This window comes from Triturus cristatus, chromosome 3_1 (genome assembly GCF_964204655.1).
Source record: "Triturus cristatus chromosome 3_1, aTriCri1.1, whole genome shotgun sequence".
Classification (NCBI taxonomy): domain Eukaryota; kingdom Metazoa; phylum Chordata; class Amphibia; order Caudata; family Salamandridae; genus Triturus; species Triturus cristatus.
Window position 1 is genome coordinate 365,228,956 of NC_140583.1, and position 22,254 is coordinate 365,251,209.

At 49.9% G+C, this 22,254-nt stretch overlaps 1 protein-coding gene across 4 annotated transcripts in view; it reads left to right on the forward strand.

The window, feature by feature from the left end:
• The window catches only part of NEDD4 (NEDD4 E3 ubiquitin protein ligase), a 1,922,401-nt gene that overhangs the window by 1,203,359 nt on the left and 696,788 nt on the right, over positions 1 to 22,254 (forward strand). For all 4 annotated transcript variants that reach the window (XM_085644133.1, XM_085644134.1, XM_085644131.1 and 1 more), the window contains one exon: positions 18,671 to 18,748. In XM_085644133.1, coding sequence (XP_085500259.1) covers positions 18,671 to 18,748 — 78 coding nt within the window. The remainder of the gene's footprint in view (positions 1 to 18,670; positions 18,749 to 22,254) is intronic.

Here is a 22,254-nt window from a genome sequence, read left to right on the forward strand (position 1 = left end):
CCAGGGATCTCGGACCACTCTATAGCACCTAATTTAACAGTGGTGGCAGGTGGTCGCCGCATTAGGTGTTCAAAGTATTTGACAACTCCAGATAAAATCGCTGCATTGTACTCCCATGTGGCTAACCACCTAGATGAAGCGTTTGTTCTTATGGAGGGAAGTCAGGATCTATCATATTTTCAAGAGTTAGAGACTATCCACACTAAACTCATTACTATGGCCGCCAGTTTTTTTTATGTTGCGGCCAACCCCTAGTCAAATGGGGCGAGGAAACAAGCTAACTGGTTCAATTCCAACTGCAGGGATGCTAAACGGGCACTCCTGCGGGAGGTGAAAAGTGGTACCCCGCACAGTATTAGAGAAGCCAGATTTTTGTATAAATCCATAACATCGGAATCTGAAAAAGACTGGGAGGCTGCCAGGTGGGATAATATAAAGCATGCCCTGGATAGTCATGATTCCACGACCTTCTGGAACTTAGTCAGGTGTGGTAGACAAGAAGGATCTTCTGCTATAACCCCCGGTTTAAGTGAAGAGGTTTGGTTGAGGCATTTTAGCCTCTTTTTTGTCTTCCGACAAATGATATTGCAGTTGAATTATCACCACTTTTGAAGGGTATATCTTCTCAAGTGCTTAATGAAGTACGGGTCTCTGACCCATTACTCTGCACTTCCTGTGAAATTCAGGCTGCCTAAAAGAGTCTTTCCCCTGGTAAAGCTCCCGGTTTAGATAGGATTCCTGGAGACCTATTCACTAGTGAACCGCTGGTTTGGATATCATACCTATTGCTATATTTTAATGCAATCCTCCTGGGTATGGACATCCCTTATACTTGGAAGAGCGCATAAATCATTCCCATCCGCCAGAAGGCCTCTCCTCTAGATCCAGCAAATTATCCGCCAATCAGCCTTATTGACGTCTTACAGAAAGTGTTTGCCCGCATTTTATTAACTAGGCATGAAATTACCATATCCTATCACCCTTTCAACAACTGACCAACTGTTCAGGTTACAGTTGGTATACTGGAAGACGGTACTCCTGGGGAAGGGTTCCCTCTACCTGATCTCTGTGGATCTTAGATCCGCTTTTGATCTGGTTCAGAGGGACAAGCTCTGGTCAATCTTGTTTGAGATGGGTGCTCCTCCATACCTCTGTGACCTCTTCAAGCGTCTCCATTCTGGAACGTTTGCGAGGGTTCGTTGTGGTAGGAATGGTGAGCTCTCTGCCCCCTTCCCGGTAGATAGGGGTGTGTGTTGGCTCCCACCTTATTTTCCCTAATTATTAATGGTTTGATTTCACATCTTTTGGGGATAAAGGATTTAGATTCTCTGATTCTAGCAGCACGCAGAGTACCTGCCCTAATGTTCGCGGACGACACCCATCTACTTTCAAAATCTCCAATGGGTGTCCAGCAAACTTTGGATGCCTTCTGTTCTTTCTGCCGCTCTAGAAATCTGGAGATAAATATCTCAAAAACCAAATTTATGTTTTTTAATTCCAAACCATCAACTTACCCCCACCCACACCTCGAGGGATGCACTTTGGAGAAAGTCTCCACTTTTGATTAATTGGGAGTCACCCTGAGTGACAGGATGGAGTGGGACTCCCATATGGCTAAGGCTAACCTTAAGTTGATTCAATCAACAGGTGGAATCCTAAAGGTTTTTAAAGAATGCTCCTATAAACCTTTAGGTCCCCCAGTTGAAATATATAGGGCCCAGGCCAGGGGTGCGGCACTATACGGTGTAGAGCTCTGGGGCCATGTTAAGGCCAGCTCTATGTCCATCACAGAGAATAATTTCATCAGGTGTCTCTTAAACCTCCCCAAGAGTACTCCTTTGACCCCTCTAAGGCTGGATTTTGGATTGGCCCCTATCCAGGAGATCATCCTACATCGACCTTTGTTTTATTGGAGGAGACTCTGGTCCTCTCCAGAGCTGCTAAGCTATAAGGAGGAGTTAATCGATCTACTGTCTATTAGGGGATCGGGCAACATCTTGTGGCTTAAACATGTAAAACAGCTCTGTTATTATTTGCATAGGGAAGATTTGAGGGATTTGCCTGAAACATCTTGTCCTCTGATTAGTAAGAGGGCGTTGGGGGACATTCTTAAACAGTAGCACCTGAATCTCCGTGATCTGAACTCCAGCTTGGGCAGGTTGTCACTCCGATTTCTGGAGGTGAAAGACCATTATTTTAAAAAAAAAATTCTGGATGACATCCAGCCCTCATTAGCAAAAAAACGATATCTCCAATTCAGATACGGATCTCTACCACTGCGGGCCCTGTCAAACAAATGGTTGGCTCCTTCCTCCAGGTGGAGTCTTTGTCTCGGTTGTGATTCTGTAGAATTATTATTATTATTATTATTATTTAAAATCTTATATAGCGCGCAGCTACCCTTGGGCATCCCGGCGCTTCCAGACAAAACATCCGATGAAAGGTGGAGGACAGCGTTGACACATTATCCGGGAAACAAAAAGGTTTTAAGACCTTTGCGAAAGCGCAGTGTACAAGGCTCAGCGCGTAGTTTAAGCGGAAGCGAGTTCCAAAGCTTTGCCGTGTTAAATGAGAATCTTCTTCCGCCTGTTCGGGCCTTTTTTACTCTAGGAACTAGCAAGAGGTGTTGCCTCTCTGATCGCAGCATTCTGCTTGCTTTGTATGCCGTAACTAGGTTTTTTAGAATGAGGGGGCCTTTCCCCAAGAGGATTTTATGGGCAATACAAAGTGCCTTAAAAGTCACTCTCTCCCGCACAGGGAGCCAATGCAATGCCTTCAGTGCCGGTTTCGCAGATTGCGTCCTCGGAATGTCCATGAGCAGCCTTGCCGCCGCGTTTTGGACCTGTTGAAGGGTCTTGAAAGTAGATTCAGGGGCGCCCAAGAAAATAGCATTGCTATAATCTAGTCTAGATGTTATAAGACCCTGAATCAACAGCTTCCTCGATGTTAACGGAAGAAGAGGAAAGATTTTCCGAGCCGACCTGAGTAAGGCATAACACACTCCTGCTGTTTTCTTGGCTTGAGTGCGAAGTGACAGGTCCGGTTCTAACCAGACTCCAAGGCTCTTAATTGCTTCCTTGGGGGCTGGAGGCTCACCCATACAACCAGGCCAGCTGAGTGGGGGAAGGAGGGTAGCTTTACTCCCCAGCAGCAGTAATTCCGTCTTTGAGCCGTTTAGCTTGAGGGAGGATTCTCCCATCCAAGTATGGACATCCACCAGACAGGAGTTCAAAATGTCCGGGTTGTCGGCCAGATGGGATAGGGAAACAACTAGCTGCGTATCGTCAGCATAACTGACGATTTTGATGTCATAAGGGGAGACTACATCCTCCAGCGGGGCCATATAAACGTTGAATAGTGTAGGGCTCAACGAGGAGCCCTGTGGCACTCCACACTGGAGGGGGATTGATTTAGATCTCTCCGATCCATCCCAAACCTGGTAAGTTCGATCCGAGAGAAAAGATCTCAACCACTGCAGAGCCACCCCAGACACCCCGACCTCAGCCAGCCGCTGTATCAGCAACTGATGGCTCACGGTGTCAAACGCCGCGCTGAGGTCCAGGAGGATCACTGCCACTGATCCTCCTGAGTCTAGGATCCGTCTGGCCTCATCCACGACCGCCACGAGAGCCGTGTCGGTGCCCTGACCCCGGCGAAATCCAGTTTGAGATGGCCGAAGGAGACCATTCAGCTCCAAAAAGGCAGACAACTGCTTGTTGGCCAGTCGCTCAGCAACTTTGCCGAGACCCTGCAGCAATGAGATGGGTCTAAAGTTCGAGAGGACCGTAGAATCCAGATTGGATTTTTTTAATCAAGCCCTAACAACTGCCATTTTCCAAGTGGGTGGAACCAGACCCTGGGTGAAAGAGGCGTTCATTAGATCAGTCACGGGGGCTGAAATGGCCGCTGTTACCTGCTTAAGGAACTTCATGGGAACCGGGTCCATGGGGGAGCCGCTTTTAATCAACGATAGAGTTTTGGCGACGTCGCTCACTGACACTGGGCCAAAGGTGTCAAGGCCGGGAGCGCTCTCTCTGGCCTGAGTTCCCCCAATCTGCTTGCCGTGGTCCTGAGATAACCTGGGCTGGGGAAGAGAGTTTAAGATCTTCTCAATTTTCGTGTGGAAGAACTCCGCTAGTTCCGTGCTTTTTTGTTTATCATGCATGGCAACCGGCTCCGGAACTTTGAGCAGTTCTCTAAGCACTCTGAAACTTTCCCTGGAAGAACTAGAAGCAGATTTAATACGGTCTTCAAAGAATAGGGCTTTCGCAAGTCGTACAGCTGACTTATAGCCCCTCATTGCAGCACGATATTCTTCTCTCCTATGATCTTCCCAGTTCTTCCTCCATAACCTCTCCATCCTTTTAGAAGAGACCGATTTGCATGTTTTGCTCTTTTGTCCCTCTTACATCAGGGCACAAACCAAATGGATTGTTCCCCTTTGTAAATCAAGAGGTCTCAGGGACTACAGGGAGGTCTACAGATTATTAAAATATGATACGACCCCTGTGTTTGTATTCGCCACTTCGAGATTCCTCCTTTCCATGTGGTATGCAAGCAATGCAATAATTAAGCTAAAAGATGTCCAGCCCTATGATGCTTTACACTGAGATTTATTGCATTCAAATTGATTTTTGATTATCTCATTGTTTTATCTTTTTAGTACATTTTATCTATTTTAATTAATGAATTGTGGTATAGTATGATCTATGAATCCCTACCAATGTGCAATAAGTATTGTATATATGTGCTTTTATGGTTTTTAACCGAAATAAAGCTTATGAAATGAAATGAAATTATATCTTTTCCCTATTTAAAGGTTTTTCCAGATAGGGTGGTTCTATGGCCTGATCAAAAGTTCAGACCACAGGTTTAATCTGTTTTTCATGCTTCTCAGGAGATTGTTTTGCCACTTTTTGAGATTAGAGATAATGTTCCTTCTCCTTTGGATGTCAGTAGGGCCCTTTTGATATATCTTGACAAAACTACGCATTTTAGGGTTTCTCAATCCCTTTTTAGGTAGAGCCTAGCGCAGCGCGCATGCGCTGTTCTAGGAGAAGGACTCTTGGAGCTGACCAGCACTTTTCACAAGCTCGTGCTTGTGGCTATTTTTCCTGCAATATTTTAATTGGCGTTTGCATGCGTCTTTGTAAAAAGACAGCAAGCAATTGGGTAAATACGGGCGCTTGTCCCGCCTTTCCCAGCCAATGTAACCGCCCACGCCCTAAGGCTTGCGGTTACGTGCACGAGCACCATCGGTTTTAAATTATCATGCCCAGATGCGGGTGCGATAATTGAAAACAGATTGCCTGGTGCTCGCTCTCGCGCGCACCACTCGCGGGCTTATTCTTGCCTGCCTCCCCTCCCGTATTGTGCCTTTCACCTACTCATCCCCGTTCACCAGTTGTGCCTTTTTGCACCACTCGCGGGCTTGTTTTGAGAATCTGGTCACCCTACTTAAACGCTGGTAAATGTGTAACAACTTAAACTTTGTTGATTTTGACTCCTGAGTCATGCCTCATTCATTCCTCTTACATTTGTTGCTATGGGATACCGGAATGCGCACACTATCCTTTCTTCTGCCGAAGCTTTCTGGTTTTCATAGTTCTTCCCGAACAGCTGTAATGTTATATCCTGACGAAAATAAATACGTAAAGGCAGTATTCTATCCACCCTTTGTATAATACATGGAAACAAATAATTTCAAGGAAGATGTTTTTGTGCACATGGCGAAGTATGACTAAAGTCATTAAAAGGTTACTAAGTGCGATGATTCCTGTTGGAATAGGTGTTTCGTTGATGCTAGTACACCGAGCTTCTGATTGGAAAACGTGAATATAAAAGACAGTGAAATGGTGCGTGGCTGCAGCTTCTGTTTGCAGGCTGAACCAGCCAGGGACAATGGCCCGGGTGCAGACAGGCTGAGGGAGGAGTAGGGAAGGCGCGAGCATACATTTGTTTTCGGATGCCCCTCCACTCATTGAGAGTTTTGCAGGATTTCATTAAAGCAAGCACCGGTGACGCCTAAGACTTCTTCAAAACTTAGCCTTGAAATCTCAGTGACAAAGCGTGTTTCTCTGTTTTTTCTATTTGCGAAAATGGAAATGAAAACAAAAAGCTCAGTGAGAGCCGACGAGGATATGCTGAGGCATGCCTGGGCTTTTTTTGTATCTCCCTAGCGTCAGCAGGCGACGGGAGTGCAAGAATGCATACAGCTGAGCCTGTGCAGGGTCTGCCGTCACTCTCCTCAGCTATCCTGGTTGAAGAGGGATGAAACCCCGAAACCGGTCCTAGGATGCTTGTTTCCCGTCCAGGGAGGACCTGGCTTGGCAGTTCGGGCTGAACTGTTCCCATGAGACACAGGGTCAAGACTGATTTGCATATGGCCAGGTCTAAACTGGTGTGGCATAGTGAGCAAAAGAATGATGGATTTAACCCAGATCTCTTGACTGGGGGAGAATGTTTTGATTTGTTCTGCATTCCGTCCATCAATTGTGTGTTTTTTGGCACTCTCCTCAGAGGCAGGCGGCTGAGGACAGGCAGCTCGGAGCAGGCAGCCTGGACATGCGTCCTGGCCCAAGTCTGTGCTCAATCTGTGCGGTGATCCTACGGCCTACTGTGGCGCGATGCAAGCGCGGTCTTGTGCCAGGGTACCCTACTCTCTCTACCCCCAGTCCCCTCCCTTGTCCTACGCAGATAGTTAGTCCAGGCTGCCTGTCTCCTGTACGCAACATGAACATCAGCAGCAGCCGTGGAGGTATCATACCTGAAGGCGGATGGTATGTATCCATACAAAATGTCTTTATCTAATGCGCCTGTAGGTGCCAACACGTGACTCTTATGTTCACTTCAAGGCACTACAGAAAACAATCCAAAGCATCAACAAAAGTTGATCTGCAAGACGGGCAACAAACATAAAGGAACGTACTTTTAAAGTTTATCCTTATGCAGTGTATAATAATGATCTGAAAGAAACACGTTAGTTAGATTCCTCACCTTAGAATATCCCCAGGCGTCAGACTGGATCCGGAAGATTTTTCGTCAGCAATACCCCTTGCGCGTCGCTAGGCGTCGTCTGCGGCTCCGCGTCCGTCGTCGGCGTCGTGCGCCGGGATGACGTCGTCGGAGTACTTAGACGCCGCCCTCGCGCGCTGACGTCAGTTCTTCTTTTTTCCGCGCCAGTAAGCGCAGATCCGGGAGAGCTACCCCTTTTAGTCTTTTTTGACTAACTCTTTTTGATCATTTTTGATCCTTGTCTGTCGACATCTGGTGCCGGTAGGATGCCTGGGTTCAAGGCTTGTGAAGATTGTCATCGACTGATGTCGGTGACCGATCACCACCGCCGGTGCCTCTACTGCTTAGGCCTCGACCACGACGCGGAGTCGTGCAACGACTGTCAGGCCCTGACTTCGAAGGCTAGGCGGGAGCGGTCCCGCAAGCTTCTGGAGCTTCGCCACTCGGCTCCGCGTCGTGCGCGATCCCGGTCCAGGAGGAGGTCCAAGGATCGCTCGCGGAGCCCTAGCCGACGCCACCATCGCTCGTCGGGCTCCAAGTCGTCGGGTAAGTCTAAACACTCTAAGAAGTCGAAGCGGCGACATCGCTCTTCGGACTCCCCTCGCCGGTCGCGCGACTCGGCCGAGGGTCCAAGTGGTTCCACCCCCGCGGCTCCGGCGGAGCCGCAGGTGCCGCGTCCGCCCCCATACCTTCCGGTCCCTGGGGCTGACGCGGCGCCGGCGGAGATCAGTGCCTTCCTCTCGGCCATGAGGAGCCTGGCCCCGCCGTCGACGCCCGCTGGCGCGCCTTCGGGCCCCGCGGACTCGACTGGGCGACCTCGCGTGCCGGCGGCTCCGGCCCCGGCGCCGTCGACGACTCCGGTCTCGACGCCGCAGGTCCCCGCGGGGCCCTTGCCTGGGCCCCAGTCGACGCCGGTTGACCTTGTCACTCCTCCACCGGCGCCGACGCCTGAACCACCGACGCCGTCACCGACGCCGCCGACGCCGACGCCTGTGACGCCGACGCCCCGGTTTAGCCCTCATCCGGACCCGACGCCGGCACGGCGTCCGCCGACGCCGCATCCGACGCCGCTTGAGACCTACCATCTCTACAGTCCGGTTCCGATCATTCCTCCTGTTTATCAGGAATCGGAAGAAGGGGGCGACTGGGAGGGGTTCGAGGACCCTCTGGCTGTTCAGTCACAGCTTTCTCAGGACTGGGCGGATGAACTGGGGGAGGCCAGCGGACTGGACACCTCGCCAGACGCTGGATTCACTTCTCCTCCGACCGTGGCTTCGGAGGAGGGTGCAGCATTTTCTGTGGTGCTGCGCAAGGCGGCTGAGGCCCTTGGGCTCGAGTTGCCTGCCGTGGCTGTGAGGACCAACATCCTCACTGAGGTGCTTCAAACCTCAGCAAGCTCCACTGAGCCTCTGCTGCCGTTCAACGAGGCCCTCACTGACGTTCTGCAGGGCACCTGGTCCAAGCCCTCCACAGTTCCTCCTGTGGATAGGAACGTTGCCAGGCGCCACCGCCCTGCTCCGGGCGACCCCAGTTTCCTGTCCCAACACCCCACCCCCGAGAGTCTGGTTATCCAGGCCTCTACTTCCCAGTCCTCCTTCCCGACCGCTCCGCCGGACCGGGATTCCAAGAGACTCGAGCAGTTTGGCAAGAAACTGTTCTCGTCCCTTAGTTTGGGCCTGCGGTCCTTAAATACCGCCTGTCTCTTGGACCGTTATTCCCATTCCCTGTGGGATACGGTGGAGGGCGTGCTGCCCCTGTGTCCGGAGGAGGTCCGGACGCGTCTTACCCAGGCTTTGGCCGATGGGAGGGATGCAGCACGGCACGCCATAAGATGTGGGCTTGACACCACGGACTCGCTAGGTCGGGCGATTTCCACCACGGTGGCGCTCCGCCGCCACGCCTGGATGCGGTCCACGTCATTTTCCGGGGATGTCCAGAACACCCTCATGGACATGCCCTTTGATGGCACTCGCCTGTTTGGTGAGAAGGCGGACAGTGCGCTGAACCGTTTTAAGGACTCCCGGGCTACGGCCAAGTCCTTGGGCCTCTCGGCTCCGCGGGCGCACACCTCCGCTTTTCGCCCCTTTCGTGGCCAAGGAAGGGGCGCCTCCTCACGTCCGCAAAGCCACCAGCCGCAGAACCAACCTGCGCGCGGTCGCGGACGTGGCTTCCGCCGTGGCGGAAATGGAGGACGACGTGGTCAGCCCACATCCACCCCGGCAGCATCCGCCTCAAAGCCTTCCTAGTCCGAGCTTTCAGGCCCATACCACGCCAGTGGGCGGCAGGGTTCGCCATCACCTGCTCCACTGGCGGTCCATAACATCGGACAGGTGGGTGCTGCAAATCGTCCGAAGGGGCTACTCCCTCCCCTTCGAGACGACCCCTCCAGCCATGCCACCACAGCACCACCGTATCTCGGGGGATCATTTGGATCTTCTCCGCGAGGAAGTTTCGGCTCTCTTGGCCAAGGGGGCCGTCGAGCGCGTTCCGGGTCCAGAAGTAGGTCGTGGTTGTTATTCCCACTACTTTCTGGTTCCCAAGAAGGGCAAGGGGGGCCTGCGCCCTATCTTGGACCTCCGGAACGTCAATGCCTTCCTCCGAAAGGAAAGGTTCAAGATGCTAACGTTGGCTCAGGTTTTAGCTGCCCTAGACCCTGGAGACTGGATGGTAGCGTTGGACTTGCAGGACGCATATTTCCATATCCCCGTCCTGCCGGCCCACCGGCGTTACCTGCGGTTCACGGTGGGCCAAGAGCACTTTCAGTTTACCGTGCTCCCCTTCGGCCTCACCAGTGCCCCTCGGGTGTTCACGAAAGTGATGGCGGTGGTCGCAGCTCATCTGCGCAGATCAGGGGTCCCTGTCTTCCCCTATCTCGACGACTGGTTGTTGAAGGCGGGCTCGCCCCAGGCAGTCGTCTCCCACCTCCAGACTACGGCGGATCTCCTGCATTTGCTGGGGTTTTCCATCAACGTGCCGAAGTCACACTTGAGTCCCTCTCAGAAGCTCCTCTTCATCGGAGCGGTTCTCGATTCGGCGCAGTTCCGGGTCCATCCTCCGGAACAGCGGGTCCGGGATATACAGGCCCTGATTCCCATCTTTCGGCCTCTATCCCGGGTTTCGGTCAGGCTAGTGTTGCGGCTTCTGGGGCTGATGGCCTCCTGCATCCTACTAGTGCATCACGCCAGGCGGCGCATGCGGGCTCTGCAGTGGGACCTGAAGTTTCAGTGGGCCCAGCATCACGGCAACCTGTCCGACCATGTCTTGATCTCGGAGGGTACTGCACAGCAGTTGCAGTGGTGGCTCACGGACCGCGAGTGGGTCAAGGGCAAGAGCCTCTCCCTTCCCCAACCGGAGCATGTCGTAGTGACGGATGCGTCCCTCCTGGGATGGGGTGGCCATATGGGAGAGGCGGAGATCAGAGGCCTCTGGTCTCCGGCGGAGTCTCGTCTCCACATCAACCTGTTGGAGTTGAGAGCGATCCGGCTTGCACTGAAAGCCTTCCTTCCCTCTGTCAGGGGACGTGTCGTGCAGGTGTTCACGGACAACACCACCGCCATGTGGTACTGCAACAAACAGGGCGGGGTGGGGTCGTGGACCCTTTGTCAGGAGGCTCTGCGCCTCTGGACATGGCTGGAACACCAGGGCGTCACCCTGGTGGTTCAACATCTGGCGGGCTCTCTGAACGCCAGAGCAGACGAACTCAGCCGCCGGTGCATGATGGATCACGAATGGCGTCTGAACTCCGAAGTGGTGCAAGGCCTCTTTCAGCAGTGGGGAGAGCCTTGGTTAGATCTATTCGCCACCGAAGAGAACGCGCAATGTCAGCAGTTCTGCGCGTTGGAATTTCCAAGGCGGCACTCGCTCGGCGACGCTTTTCGTCACGAGTGGAGTTGCGGTCTGTTGTACGCCTTTCCGCCTATACCACTTCTGCCCAGAGTGCTGAAGAAGATCCGGCGCGACCGGGCCCAAGTCATCTTGGTGGCTCCGGATTGGGCACGAAGATACTGGTATCCCGAGCTACTCAGTCTGTTGACCGATCCCCCGATACGTCTGCCCCTTCGGGAGGATCTTCTGTCGCAGCAGCAGGGGACGGTCCTCCACCCGAACCTGTCCAGCCTCCACCTCCATGCGTGGAGATTGAGCGGCGGCAGTTGATGCCATTTGACTTGCCTCCTGAAGTCTGTGATATCATTCTGGCAGCCAGGCGTCCCTCCACAAAGTCGGTATACGCCTGCCGGTGGAACAAATTTGTGGCATGGTGCACAGCAAAGGCTGTGGATCCCCTTTCCGCCCCTCTTTCTGAGGTTCTCCTCTTTCTTCTTTCTCTGGCCCGGCAGGGCTCTGCCCTGGGCACCCTGAAAGGTTATCTTGCTGCCATCTCCGCCTTCTTGCGGCTTCCTGATCAGCCTTCTCTTTTCAAGTCCCCTGTGGTTACACGCTTTCTCAAAGGCATTACACACACGTTCCCTCCTGTCCCTTTTGTAATGCCTCAGTGGGACTTGAATCTGGTTTTGACATTCCTGATGTGCGCTCCCTTCGAGCCTCTTCACAATTGCCCTCTTCGTCTTCTAACTCTAAAGACTGCTTTTCTGGTAGCCATCACCTCGGCTAGACGGGTGAGTGAGCTCCAGGCTTTATCTTCAAAGCCTCCTTTTCTATCTGTTCATCCAGACAAGGTTTTCCTTCGGCCTCGTCCCTCCTTTCTTCCTAAAGTGGTGACCCCATTTCACCTTGGGCAGTCTGTCACCTTGCCCACCTTCTTTCCGCCTCCGCATCCTTCCAAAGAGGAAGAGAGGCTCCACCGTCTGGACCCAAAACGTGCGCTCTCCTTTTATCTGGACCGCACCAAACAGTTCCGGGTGGACGACCAGCTTTTTGTTGGGTACGTGGGCGCTAAGAAGGGGAAAGCTGTGCACAAACGAACCATCTCTCGGTGGGTCGTTTTGTGTATAAAAATCTGCTATTCCTTGGCTAAAAAGGACCCTCCTGTTGGGCTGCGCGCCCATTCTACTCGGGCCACAGCGGCTACTACTGCTTTGGGACGGGGTGTCCCTTTGCAGGACATCTGTCAGGCGGCAACGTGGGCTTCGCTACACACGTTTGCCAGGCATTATTGCCTTGACAGCCAAGTCCGGAGGGATGGCTTCTTTGGCCGTTCTGTCCTCCAGGACTTTCTGGTGTGATCTTGGTTCGCAGACCCACCACCGGGGATGGTATTGCTTGGGTATCTATTCTAAGGTGAGGAATCTAACTAACGTGTTTCTTTCAGATGAACAAGTTACTAACCTTCGGTAACGATGTATCTGTAAGAAACATTAGTTAGTTAGATTCCTCACCGACCCACCCATCCTCCCCGTTCTGCGAACTGACATCTAGGGTTAAGGTTGTCCTTTCAGGCCCCTAGATTTTATTTTTGGCACCAGTGTCGGTCTTTGCATGGCTCTGCGTTCCTGGCGCGGAAGGCTATGTACAAGAACTGACGTCAGCGCGCGAGGGCGGCGTCTAAGTACTCCGACGACGTCATCCCGGCGCACGACGCCGACGACGGACGCGGAGCCGCAGACGACGCCTAGCGACGCGCAAGGGGTATTGCTGACGAAAAATCTTCCGGATCCAGTCTGACGCCTGGGGATATTCTAAGGTGAGGAATCAAACTAACTAATGTTTCTTACAGATACATCGTTACCGAAGGTTAGTAACTTGTTCAACAGTGCTGTCCTAAGAGCGAGTCAATAACTGCGTCTCTGATTTCATTTAATGACATGCTGATACTCACCTTTATATCTGTGATGAAATCTGAGACTTCCATGCTATAGTCAGTTGACCCCAGAGTCACTCCCTCTCCGTGCCTCTCTACCCTGCAACAAAAACAAGCATTGGCATAGCCAATAGGTCTCTCCATTGGGACCTTATAAGTGTTTAGTCATGCAATAGTGGATGTTGTTGCACCCAGGATATTGTGCTGCACAACTAAACACTTATAAGGTCCCAAAGGCGAGACCCATTGGCTATGCCAATTCTTGTTGTATCCTGTGGCTCCACTAATAAAGGTAAGAAAGTTTCTATTCCTACTCTTAGCAAGCTATTTCCCAAGCTTATGAATGATTGGGTAAGTGGTTCCTAGACATGTAATAGTGTCTTAACTAGGTCTGTGGCAGCTAAATGGGTAGAGGCTGGGGATCTCTGGGTCAGGAAATTTGTCGGGCCTCAAATGGGCCAGTTCCCATATTTTTGTTTCCCGTTATAAGCTGGACTTGTTTTCCAGCATCTGATAGAGAAATCTAGCCGCAGCGTCCTTACCTTTGAACTTCCAGGCGGCAGGCTGGATCCAGAAGATTTTTCTTAGCAGTACCCCTGCGCGCCTGTAGGTGGCGTCGGTCGACTCCGATTGATGTTGTCGTCATCGTCATGATGTCCGTACTTTTCTTTCCAAGCCAGCCAGCGCTAAACCGTTGGAGAGCTACCACCTGTCATATTTTTACATACTTTTTTATGACTTTTTGTCTAATTCGTTAGGAGTCATGTTGAGTAAGAAGGCTTCGGGGTTCAAGCCGAGTGGTGCCTGTCACCACGCCATGTCAGTCACGGACCCCCATTTGGTTTGTCTTTGGTGCCTGGAGCGTGACCACAACTCCAAGTCATGCTCTGACTGCCAGGACATGGCGCCGAATGCTTTGACGGAGCGGTCCCTAAAGCTTCTGGCAGACCGGCGTCCAGCGCCGCTGAGGTTGCCTCGTTGGTCTGGATCGAGAGGAAGGTCCAATAAGTAAGAAGCACCACAAAAAGCACAAGAAGTCGCAGCGTGCTTCGACTTCGCCCCGCCCGTCTCGTGACGCGGTGGAGGAACCTATGCGTTCGAGGACCCACTCCGTGGAGTAGGTGCCTGTGTCGTCTCCGTGTTTCCCTCCATTTCCTGGTCAAGGAGCGACACCCGTCCAGCTGAAGGAGTTTTATGACGCCATGTGTGCCATATTTGGGCGTCCTGACCCTGCCGGCACGCCTTTGGGCCCGCAAGTAGAGAAGAAGGAGGGTTCCTGTGGTGCCCATGCCGGCAGCTCCAGCCCCACGGCCTTCATTTGTACCTGTTCCCGGGTCCAGACCGACTCCGGTCGCTCCTCCACAGTGACCTTCCTCGACGTTGCGTCTGGTGCCGAGGTCCGCGGCATCGTCAGCGCCCACTGGCTGCACCTTGCAATCCTCATTCCCGATGACACGGAGCCAGTTGGGCATTCTCCGATGCCGAGACTGGCGCCGACGGACTCGGACTGCTCTATGCCGTTCACCCTGCCCTATTCTGAAGTGTGATGCCAGTGGTTTGGACACCTCCCCAGACTCTGGCATGCTTTCCCCTCCTACCCTGGCTACGGAGGAGGGAGCGTCTTTTGCCATGGTGGTGCATAGAGCTGCGGAGGCCATTGACCTGCAGCTTCCTATAGTGGTAGTCAAGACTGTCTTGATAGAGGTCTTGCTGCCTGGGGTCTCTAGCTAGGCACCCCAACTGCCTTTCAACGAGGTCTTAACGGACGTCCTTCTGGGAACCCGGTAAAAACCCAGCACAGGGGCTCCTGTGAATAGGACGATCGCCCGCCGCCATCCCCCTACACCGGGCAACCTACTTTTCTTCACCTACCACCCCACCCCTCCAAGCTTGGTGATCCAGGCTTCCAATTCCTGTGGCGCATTCCCTTCCTCACCCCTGGACAGGGAATCCAAGAGACTGGAGAGCTTTGGAAAGAAAAACATTTCTTCCGCCAGTCTGGCATTGCGGTTGGTGAACACCGCATGCCTTTTGGGCAGTTACTCCCATTCGATATGGGATATGGTTGCGCAGGTGCTGTCCAGAGTCTCGGAGGAGGACCGGGCTCTTCTCTGTCAGGCCATATCAGACACTGTTGAAGGCCGGCTTGCCCCAAGCAGTTGTCTCCCACCTACAGGCTATGGCGAACCTCCTGCATTCTCTGGGGTTCACTATCAACATGCCGAAGTCACACCTAACTCCCTCTCAGGTGCTCAATTTCATTGCAGCGGTTCTGGACATGGTGCAATTTTGTCCAGGATATTTGGACTATGATACCGATGTTTTAGTCTCTGTCCTGGAATTAAGTGAGAATGACTCTGAGGCTGTTGGGTCTCATGGCCTCCTGCATCCTGTTAGTGACCCATGCACAGTGGCACATGAGGGCTATGGAGTGGGACCTAAAGTTCCAATGGGCGCAACATCGAGGAAATCTCACCGACCTGGTTCAGATTTCAGAGGACACTGCGATAGACCTGCAGTGGTGGCTAACAGGCCAAAATTGGTTCAATGGCAGACCCCTCTCCCTTCTCCTCCGAGATCTTACAGTAGTGATGGATGCGTCCCTTCTGGGATGGGGTGGTCATCTGTGCAAGGTGGAGATCAGAGGCCTCTGGTCTCCTGCAGAAGCCAAGCTCTATATCAATCTATTGGAGCTTCAGGTGATCTGACTGGCACTGAAAGCCTTTTTGCCATCGATAAAGGGAAGTCTCATACAGGTGTTCACAGATAACACTAACTCCATGTGGTACTGCAACAAACAGGGCAGGGTGGGGTCGTAGACACTTTGTCAAGAGGCCCTGCGTCTCTGGGCTTGGCTGTAACAGGCCAACACCTGGCCAGTTCTCTCAATGCCAGGGAGGATGAGCTCAGCCAAAGGTGCCTTGCTGATCACAAATGGCGTCTCCATCCGGAGGTGGCACAGGGTCTCTTTCAGCGGTGGGGAGAGCCTTGTTCGATCTGTTCGACTCCGAAGAGAAACCGCAATGTCAGCAGTTTTGCGCATTGGAGTTTCCAAGGCTCCACCTTCTCGGCAATGCTTTTCATCACCAGTGGAGCTCAGGCCTCCTGTATGCCTTTATGCCCATTCCACTCCTGCCCAGGGTGCTCAAGAAGATCAGGAGCGACCGGGCACAAGTTATTCTAATGGCTCGAGACTGGGTACGGAGTGTTTGGTATCTCAAGCTTTTAGGCATGCGCATGGTTAATCTGGTCAGGCTGCCCCTTTGGGATCTTCTGTCGCAGCAGCAGGGGAGGGTTCTCCACCCGAACCTGTCCACCCCCGCCTCTGCCTTACGTGGAGATTGAGCATTGTCAGTTGACCACTTTTGACCGCCCTCCCGAAGTCTTTGAGGTCATCTTGGCAGTCAAGCATCCCTCAACAAAATCGGTATACGCCTGCCGATGGAACAAATTTTTTAAATATTGAACAGACCGGTCTACTGACCCTTTTTCTGCTCCCTTATCTGAAGTCCTTCTGTATATACTTTCTTTGGCCCAGCAGGGCTCTCCTCTGGGCACACTGAAGGGCTACCTTTAGGCCCTTTCTCCCATTTGTTTCCTCCTTCACATTTTATCATGCCATAGTGGGACCTTAATTTGGTTCTCACCTTTCTGATGTGTGCACCATTTGAGCAACTGCATAACTGCCCTTTGCGGTTGCTCTCCATCAAGACAGCTTTTCTGATGGCAATAAGTTCTGCCAGGATGGTTAGTGAACTGCAGGCACTGTCTTCACAGCCTCCTTACCTGACAATCTTTCCGGACAAAGTAGTACTCCGGACTAGCACATCCTTTCTGAGTGGTAACACCCTTCCATCTGGGACAGTCTGTCACCCTGCCCACCTTTTATGCAGCCGCACATCCTTTCAAGGAAGAGAGACACCTCCATTGTCTGGACACAAAAGAGCGTTATCGTTCTACCTCGATCGAACCAAAGAGTTCCGGGTGGATGACCAACTCTTTCTATGATATGTTGGAGCAATGAAAGGACGTGCTTTCCAGAAGAGGACTATACCCTGATGGGTTATCCTCGGGAAAAAAATCTGTTATGCCCTAGCGAAGAAGGATCCCCCTGAAAGGTTTACGGCTCATTTCACCAGGGCAAAAGTGGCCACCACGGCTCTCCAGCGTGGTGTTTCAGTCTACAATATCTGCCAAGCAACCACGTGGGCATCTCTTTTCCTCGTTCGCCAGACACTACTGCCTGGATTCTCAGGGTTGCAGAGGCCTGTTTGGTCGCTCTGTATTTCAGGATTTTCTGGTCTAAGCCGGTCCGCAGTCCCTCCTCCGGGGATCGTATTGCGTGGGTATCTGTTCAAAGGTAAGGAATCTGCGGCTAGATGTCTCTATCAGATGGACAAGTTACTTACCTCCGGTAACGCCTTATCTGGTAGAGACATGATCTAGCTGCAGATCCCATACCGACTTACCCACCCTCCCCGCAGTGCGGAATTGGCTTTAGGTGTCAGGGATCTTTCCCTTCATGGCTCTAGCAGTTAATTTTTCAACACACCATGGTCAGTCACTTCATGGCTTCACGCTTATGGCGTGGAAAGTTGTGGAAAGCACTGAACACGACGCTGATGACATCACGCGAAATTGACCGACGCCATCTACAGCGCAGAGGTACTGCTAAGAAAATTCTTCCGGATCCAGCCTGACGCCTTGAAGGTCAAAGGTAAGAAATCTGCGGCTATATAATGTCTCTACCAGATAAGGCATTACCAAAGATAAGTAAATTCTCCATTACTGACAATTTTGCTTTTTCTGTTCTAAAAACAGCTATGCAATAAATGATATATTTTTGATACAGCCTATTATTGTGCCTGTTCAAATTATTGCTTGGGTGTATTCTCAGTCACTTTGTTCTAACGAGGAGGACTGCATGGGGGTAATGATGTTTTTTTTTTTTACCGGTAATCTTCGTTAACCTTAGGAGTCCTCCTTGTTATAGCAAGTTCCCTCCCTTCCTACACAATTATCTGCTTAGTACCTACAGGAAGAGTGGGAGTTGGGAGGGTCCTTTAGTATGATGCTACATGTTTTGTGTAGAAATAAAGCAAGGATTTGGTAGTGTTTGTCAGAGGCAGGGAAGCCTCAGTCTGTGTTTACTATACCGGGGAGGACTCCTAAGGGTAAGGAAGATTACCGTTAAGTAAAAAAAAGTCATGACCCTCTAAAGAGAAAGCTTTTATTTTAATTTCCTTTACCTTCTTGGAACTTTCGCCTGACAAACCTTTGCTTCCAGTGAATGCAGAGTTCTAATATTCTATCCTTAAATGCCTCCATTTTATCACTCTCTTCTAGTGATCAGCACCGTAGTATTTTAGAACATTCACCTATTAATCACGCTATTCAGGACTGTGAAGGAAATTCAGGCTCTATTTCGTCCAGCGACAAGCATATGTGAATTGCTTATCTGTGTAACCATTTATACTTGCCATTGATGATTACAACTGAAATATAGCACTAGCAGAACCTCCCAGTGGGACTAAATAAAGCAGCTACTTTCAAACTAGATGAAAAGTTACAATTTGGCTGTGTAGCTAGGAATCATATAGGTAAAACTGATAAGATATTTTATTGTGCTGAACTACTTAGGGAAGGTAAATATTTTGTGTAATAAATTCTATTTTGACATGTTAGCAGAGAGACACATACAGCTGTTGAATACATTATCTTGGATTATCCACAGTTTTAACAACTCTTATTTTGGGTATCATGTTTCGTGATTAATATTGTATCATATAATGTGTTGCAAAGAGTGATTAAAACAGCTCAGAGGGGTATGAATGCCTGCGTAAAAATCACAGGAGTGAATTTGTATTTGTTTTTTAAATATTTTTTATATTTTTGAAGGATGATCCAAGATTGAAAATTCCTGCTCATATGAGGATAAAACCATCTTTAGATTCTGCAGATCTCGGACCTTTACCTGTAAGTATCTAAATGTGCATGACTTGCCACCAAAACATCACTGAAATTAGGAGTACGGTTGGTGAAATATGTAATATTTTGATTGAAAATGTGGATGTATGTTATTGCTAAACAGGTACGTTCAATACCAATGGAGTCAATTTAATATTATGTGACTTTAGAAAAACAAAAACCCATTGCATATGTTTTTCTGCATTTTTCTTGGCAACTGGTTGCAATTCACAAAACAAAACTATGGCCACTGGAATCCTTGCTGTTTCAACCAGGCTGTTCATAAACAACAAAGCCACAGATGTACTTCTCTTACTCTGTTGTACATTGGCTCAATGAAGCGTATGGTCGTAGTGAAGTCGTCCTGCTGATGTCAGCAATTTCCCGCTGTTATGGGGGGGTCGTCATTTAGAACTGTAAAGAAAAAATTACAGTGAAAAACAAAGGGCCCCCCAGTGCAAAATGAAAAAAAGTACTTTGCATCCGCCAGGTCCTTGTAAAATATATTTATTAAAAATGGGTAGCGTGCTTGGGTGGTGGATAAAAAAGAGAATGCATGGAGGACAGGAACAAGTGAGTGAGAGTAAGGTAGCAAATGTACGCCCTTGGAGTTCTGAATGCTAAAGAAAATATGCACTGGCAAAACTAATAGGTCTGGCTTTAACGTAGCAATACATGCTAACAGAGATATGTACTACTCTACAAGCATTTGCATTTCATGGGTACATGGACCGTGTCTCTCAGTAGTAATCATACTGAAAATCATTAGTTGCAGTACACACAGGATTAACATTTCCGATAAAGCCTGTCAAGTATTCTCTTACCTTGATCTTCATCACTTTGGCTGTACTTCAAGAACACGGCTTGAGCATGATAATGTGATACTACTTAAATACAAGACACTCTAAAAGAATTCAGGAAGATGGCCGATAGAGAGGTTCTATATCTAAACAAGAATGCCAAAGCTACATTCCAGGGGGAATGCAGATGGTATGGTGCAATATCTAGGCAGGAGGTAAAACATAAGCATGGGTATCGAGGGCCTACAATTATGAGATGCAGGTTTTGGGTATCTCTACAAGCAATGGCTCATTTGCAACATCACCACCTGATATTTTACATATCTTCATGCAAAATTGCAATGACTGCACGCCTCCCCTTCTAGTTGTCTGAAAGACCTAAACTGTACTCCTTTAGCCTGGATTGAAGGAGAGATGGCAGAACTCTTTAACTACTACTACTCTTCAGCTACTACTTCTACTGATTGCTCTTTTAACATCCTCAATCGTGAGGACGCCCCCACGAATCAGGATGTTAGAAGTGCAATCAGTTGCCCGACAAGTAGGATAGCCCTTTTGGGAGCGATGGCCTTCCTGTGGAATTTATAAGGAATTTTTGATGTCCTGGCTCTGATTGTTGCACATATTTAACAAGCCCATTAATAAAGGTAGACTGCCATGGTGGGTTGTGACCCAAACCAATGCTCCGCATAAGGACCGCTTTCACTATTAAATGTTGGTAATAAAATCCTTGCCAAAATCCTGTGCTGAGTTTACAACCTCTTATGCAGATGTTATTGCTCTTGGAGCAATCTGGGTGTATATCCCAAGAGATTAGTAGTTTTAAACTTGCACACACCAAGGATCGTCCGCCACCAACGTTTACTGGCAGAGGCCATCCTATTGGATGCTGAAACAGCTTTTGATGCACTGAAATGGCCAATAAACTAATTGTATCCAGGTCCCATTGCCTTTGGGAAGGTTTAAATATCTCTGCTTGAACGTTGTGAACATTGTCTGAGGCATTTTTAGTGGTGCCCATTGCCACCCTTCATGTATGCCTTCGCTGTGAAACCCCTGGCTTGATTACTCCAAGAGTTTTACACCCAGAGTGGTGTTTATATCAGACGGAGGCCTCGTTTGATATCCCTGTAAGCTGACAATATTTTTATCACAAAATCCAGAAAGTAACATGGCCCCAATCATCAGAGATATAAGATTTTTTCGATACTTTTTCAGTATTGGGTATTTTTTATGGATTCACATGCTTGAATCATTCCCCGTCGTTGAGGTGGGAGTCCCACGGTACTATAATCAAGCAGTATGTAAAACTGCTAGAGGCTATAATGGCACTAGGCCATGAATTTAATAGCCTATCCAAATCCTTTTATAAAAGGACCAGGCTTCAGATACAACCAATCAGTAGCTAGCACCCCCCAGAGAGGCTAAGTCACTCAGATTTTCACCGCAGTTACACCTCACATCTTGTGTGAAGGGAGGCTTCCTAAGCTCTGCTCAGTTATCTTCTTTAAATTACTTCTGCTACTTCTGATTCACTTCTTCTACTATGTCTGATAAGAAAGGCCTTTTCCATCTCTGCAGGACCTGTGGGAAGAACAGAGCTCATATGGATGACCCACATAAGGACTGCATCTATTGCCTCCATCCCCAGCATGCGGTAATACAGTGTAAGATCTGTCACACATTTTCCTCTAAAACTGTAAGGGATAGATAGGGGAGGCTGCTATTGTGGCTTCAGAAAACAAAGTCGCTCAAGACCTCTTCAGAGGGACAGTGACACCTTGCCAGGAGGATGTGTCTAAAGAGGTCAGAAAACATAAAACATCGTAAAACCTACCACCAGGCTAAGGACTCTCATAAGGAGAAGCATACCAGAATCTCCTCCGAATCAGCCTTGTCTTTGCCATGAAATCCTTCTTCTAAGGAGAAAAAGTGCCCTCATGCTTCCTCTTCAGGTCCTATGAGGCATAGATCCTCTAAAAAATCACCATTGTCAATGCCATTGCTATCTATGCTGCGCTTGTCGGCGATGACAACCAGTACAACTATCTCGTTGACGAGACCATCGTCAACAGCAACGTTTACTACGGCCACCATCGGTGCCCCCATTTTATCAACAAGAATTCAACCACAGGCAAAGGTCCCGTCGACTCTACAGATGTCGACTCCGTCGACTATGAGCTCCTCGACGATGATCTTGTTGATGACAACTCCATTGATGGTGGTTCGGTTGATGGTGGTTCCATTGACAATGACGATTGCATTGATGACAACACCCAAGGACTACGCCATCCAGTCGACTGTGGCACCGTCGACGAATGTGCAAATTAAGGTAACCAAGTCTTTCTTGCACACGGACATAACTTCACAAAGTCACGCATTTGCCCATAAGCCACCTACTGGACCTGCAGGAATCTGAGGATGAAGGTCCATTTGGGACAGCACGTAGTCCTGCAGAGCTGCACGTTAAAAGTCAGGAGGCGGATGAGGACCATAACGATCAGGAGCATTAATACCAACATAATTGCCCTCAACCACCTGGGCAATTTGAGCCTTATGGATATTACATGAACCATCCTAGACAGTATACTGCTCACTTACCTTCCTCATTAATTCCAAGACTGGCAGACTATGCTTGCGGACAATAGGAAAAGATTTAATCATCCTGAAGAGGAACGTCCTATTACACCACCACCATGGCCTGCTGCCCCTCTC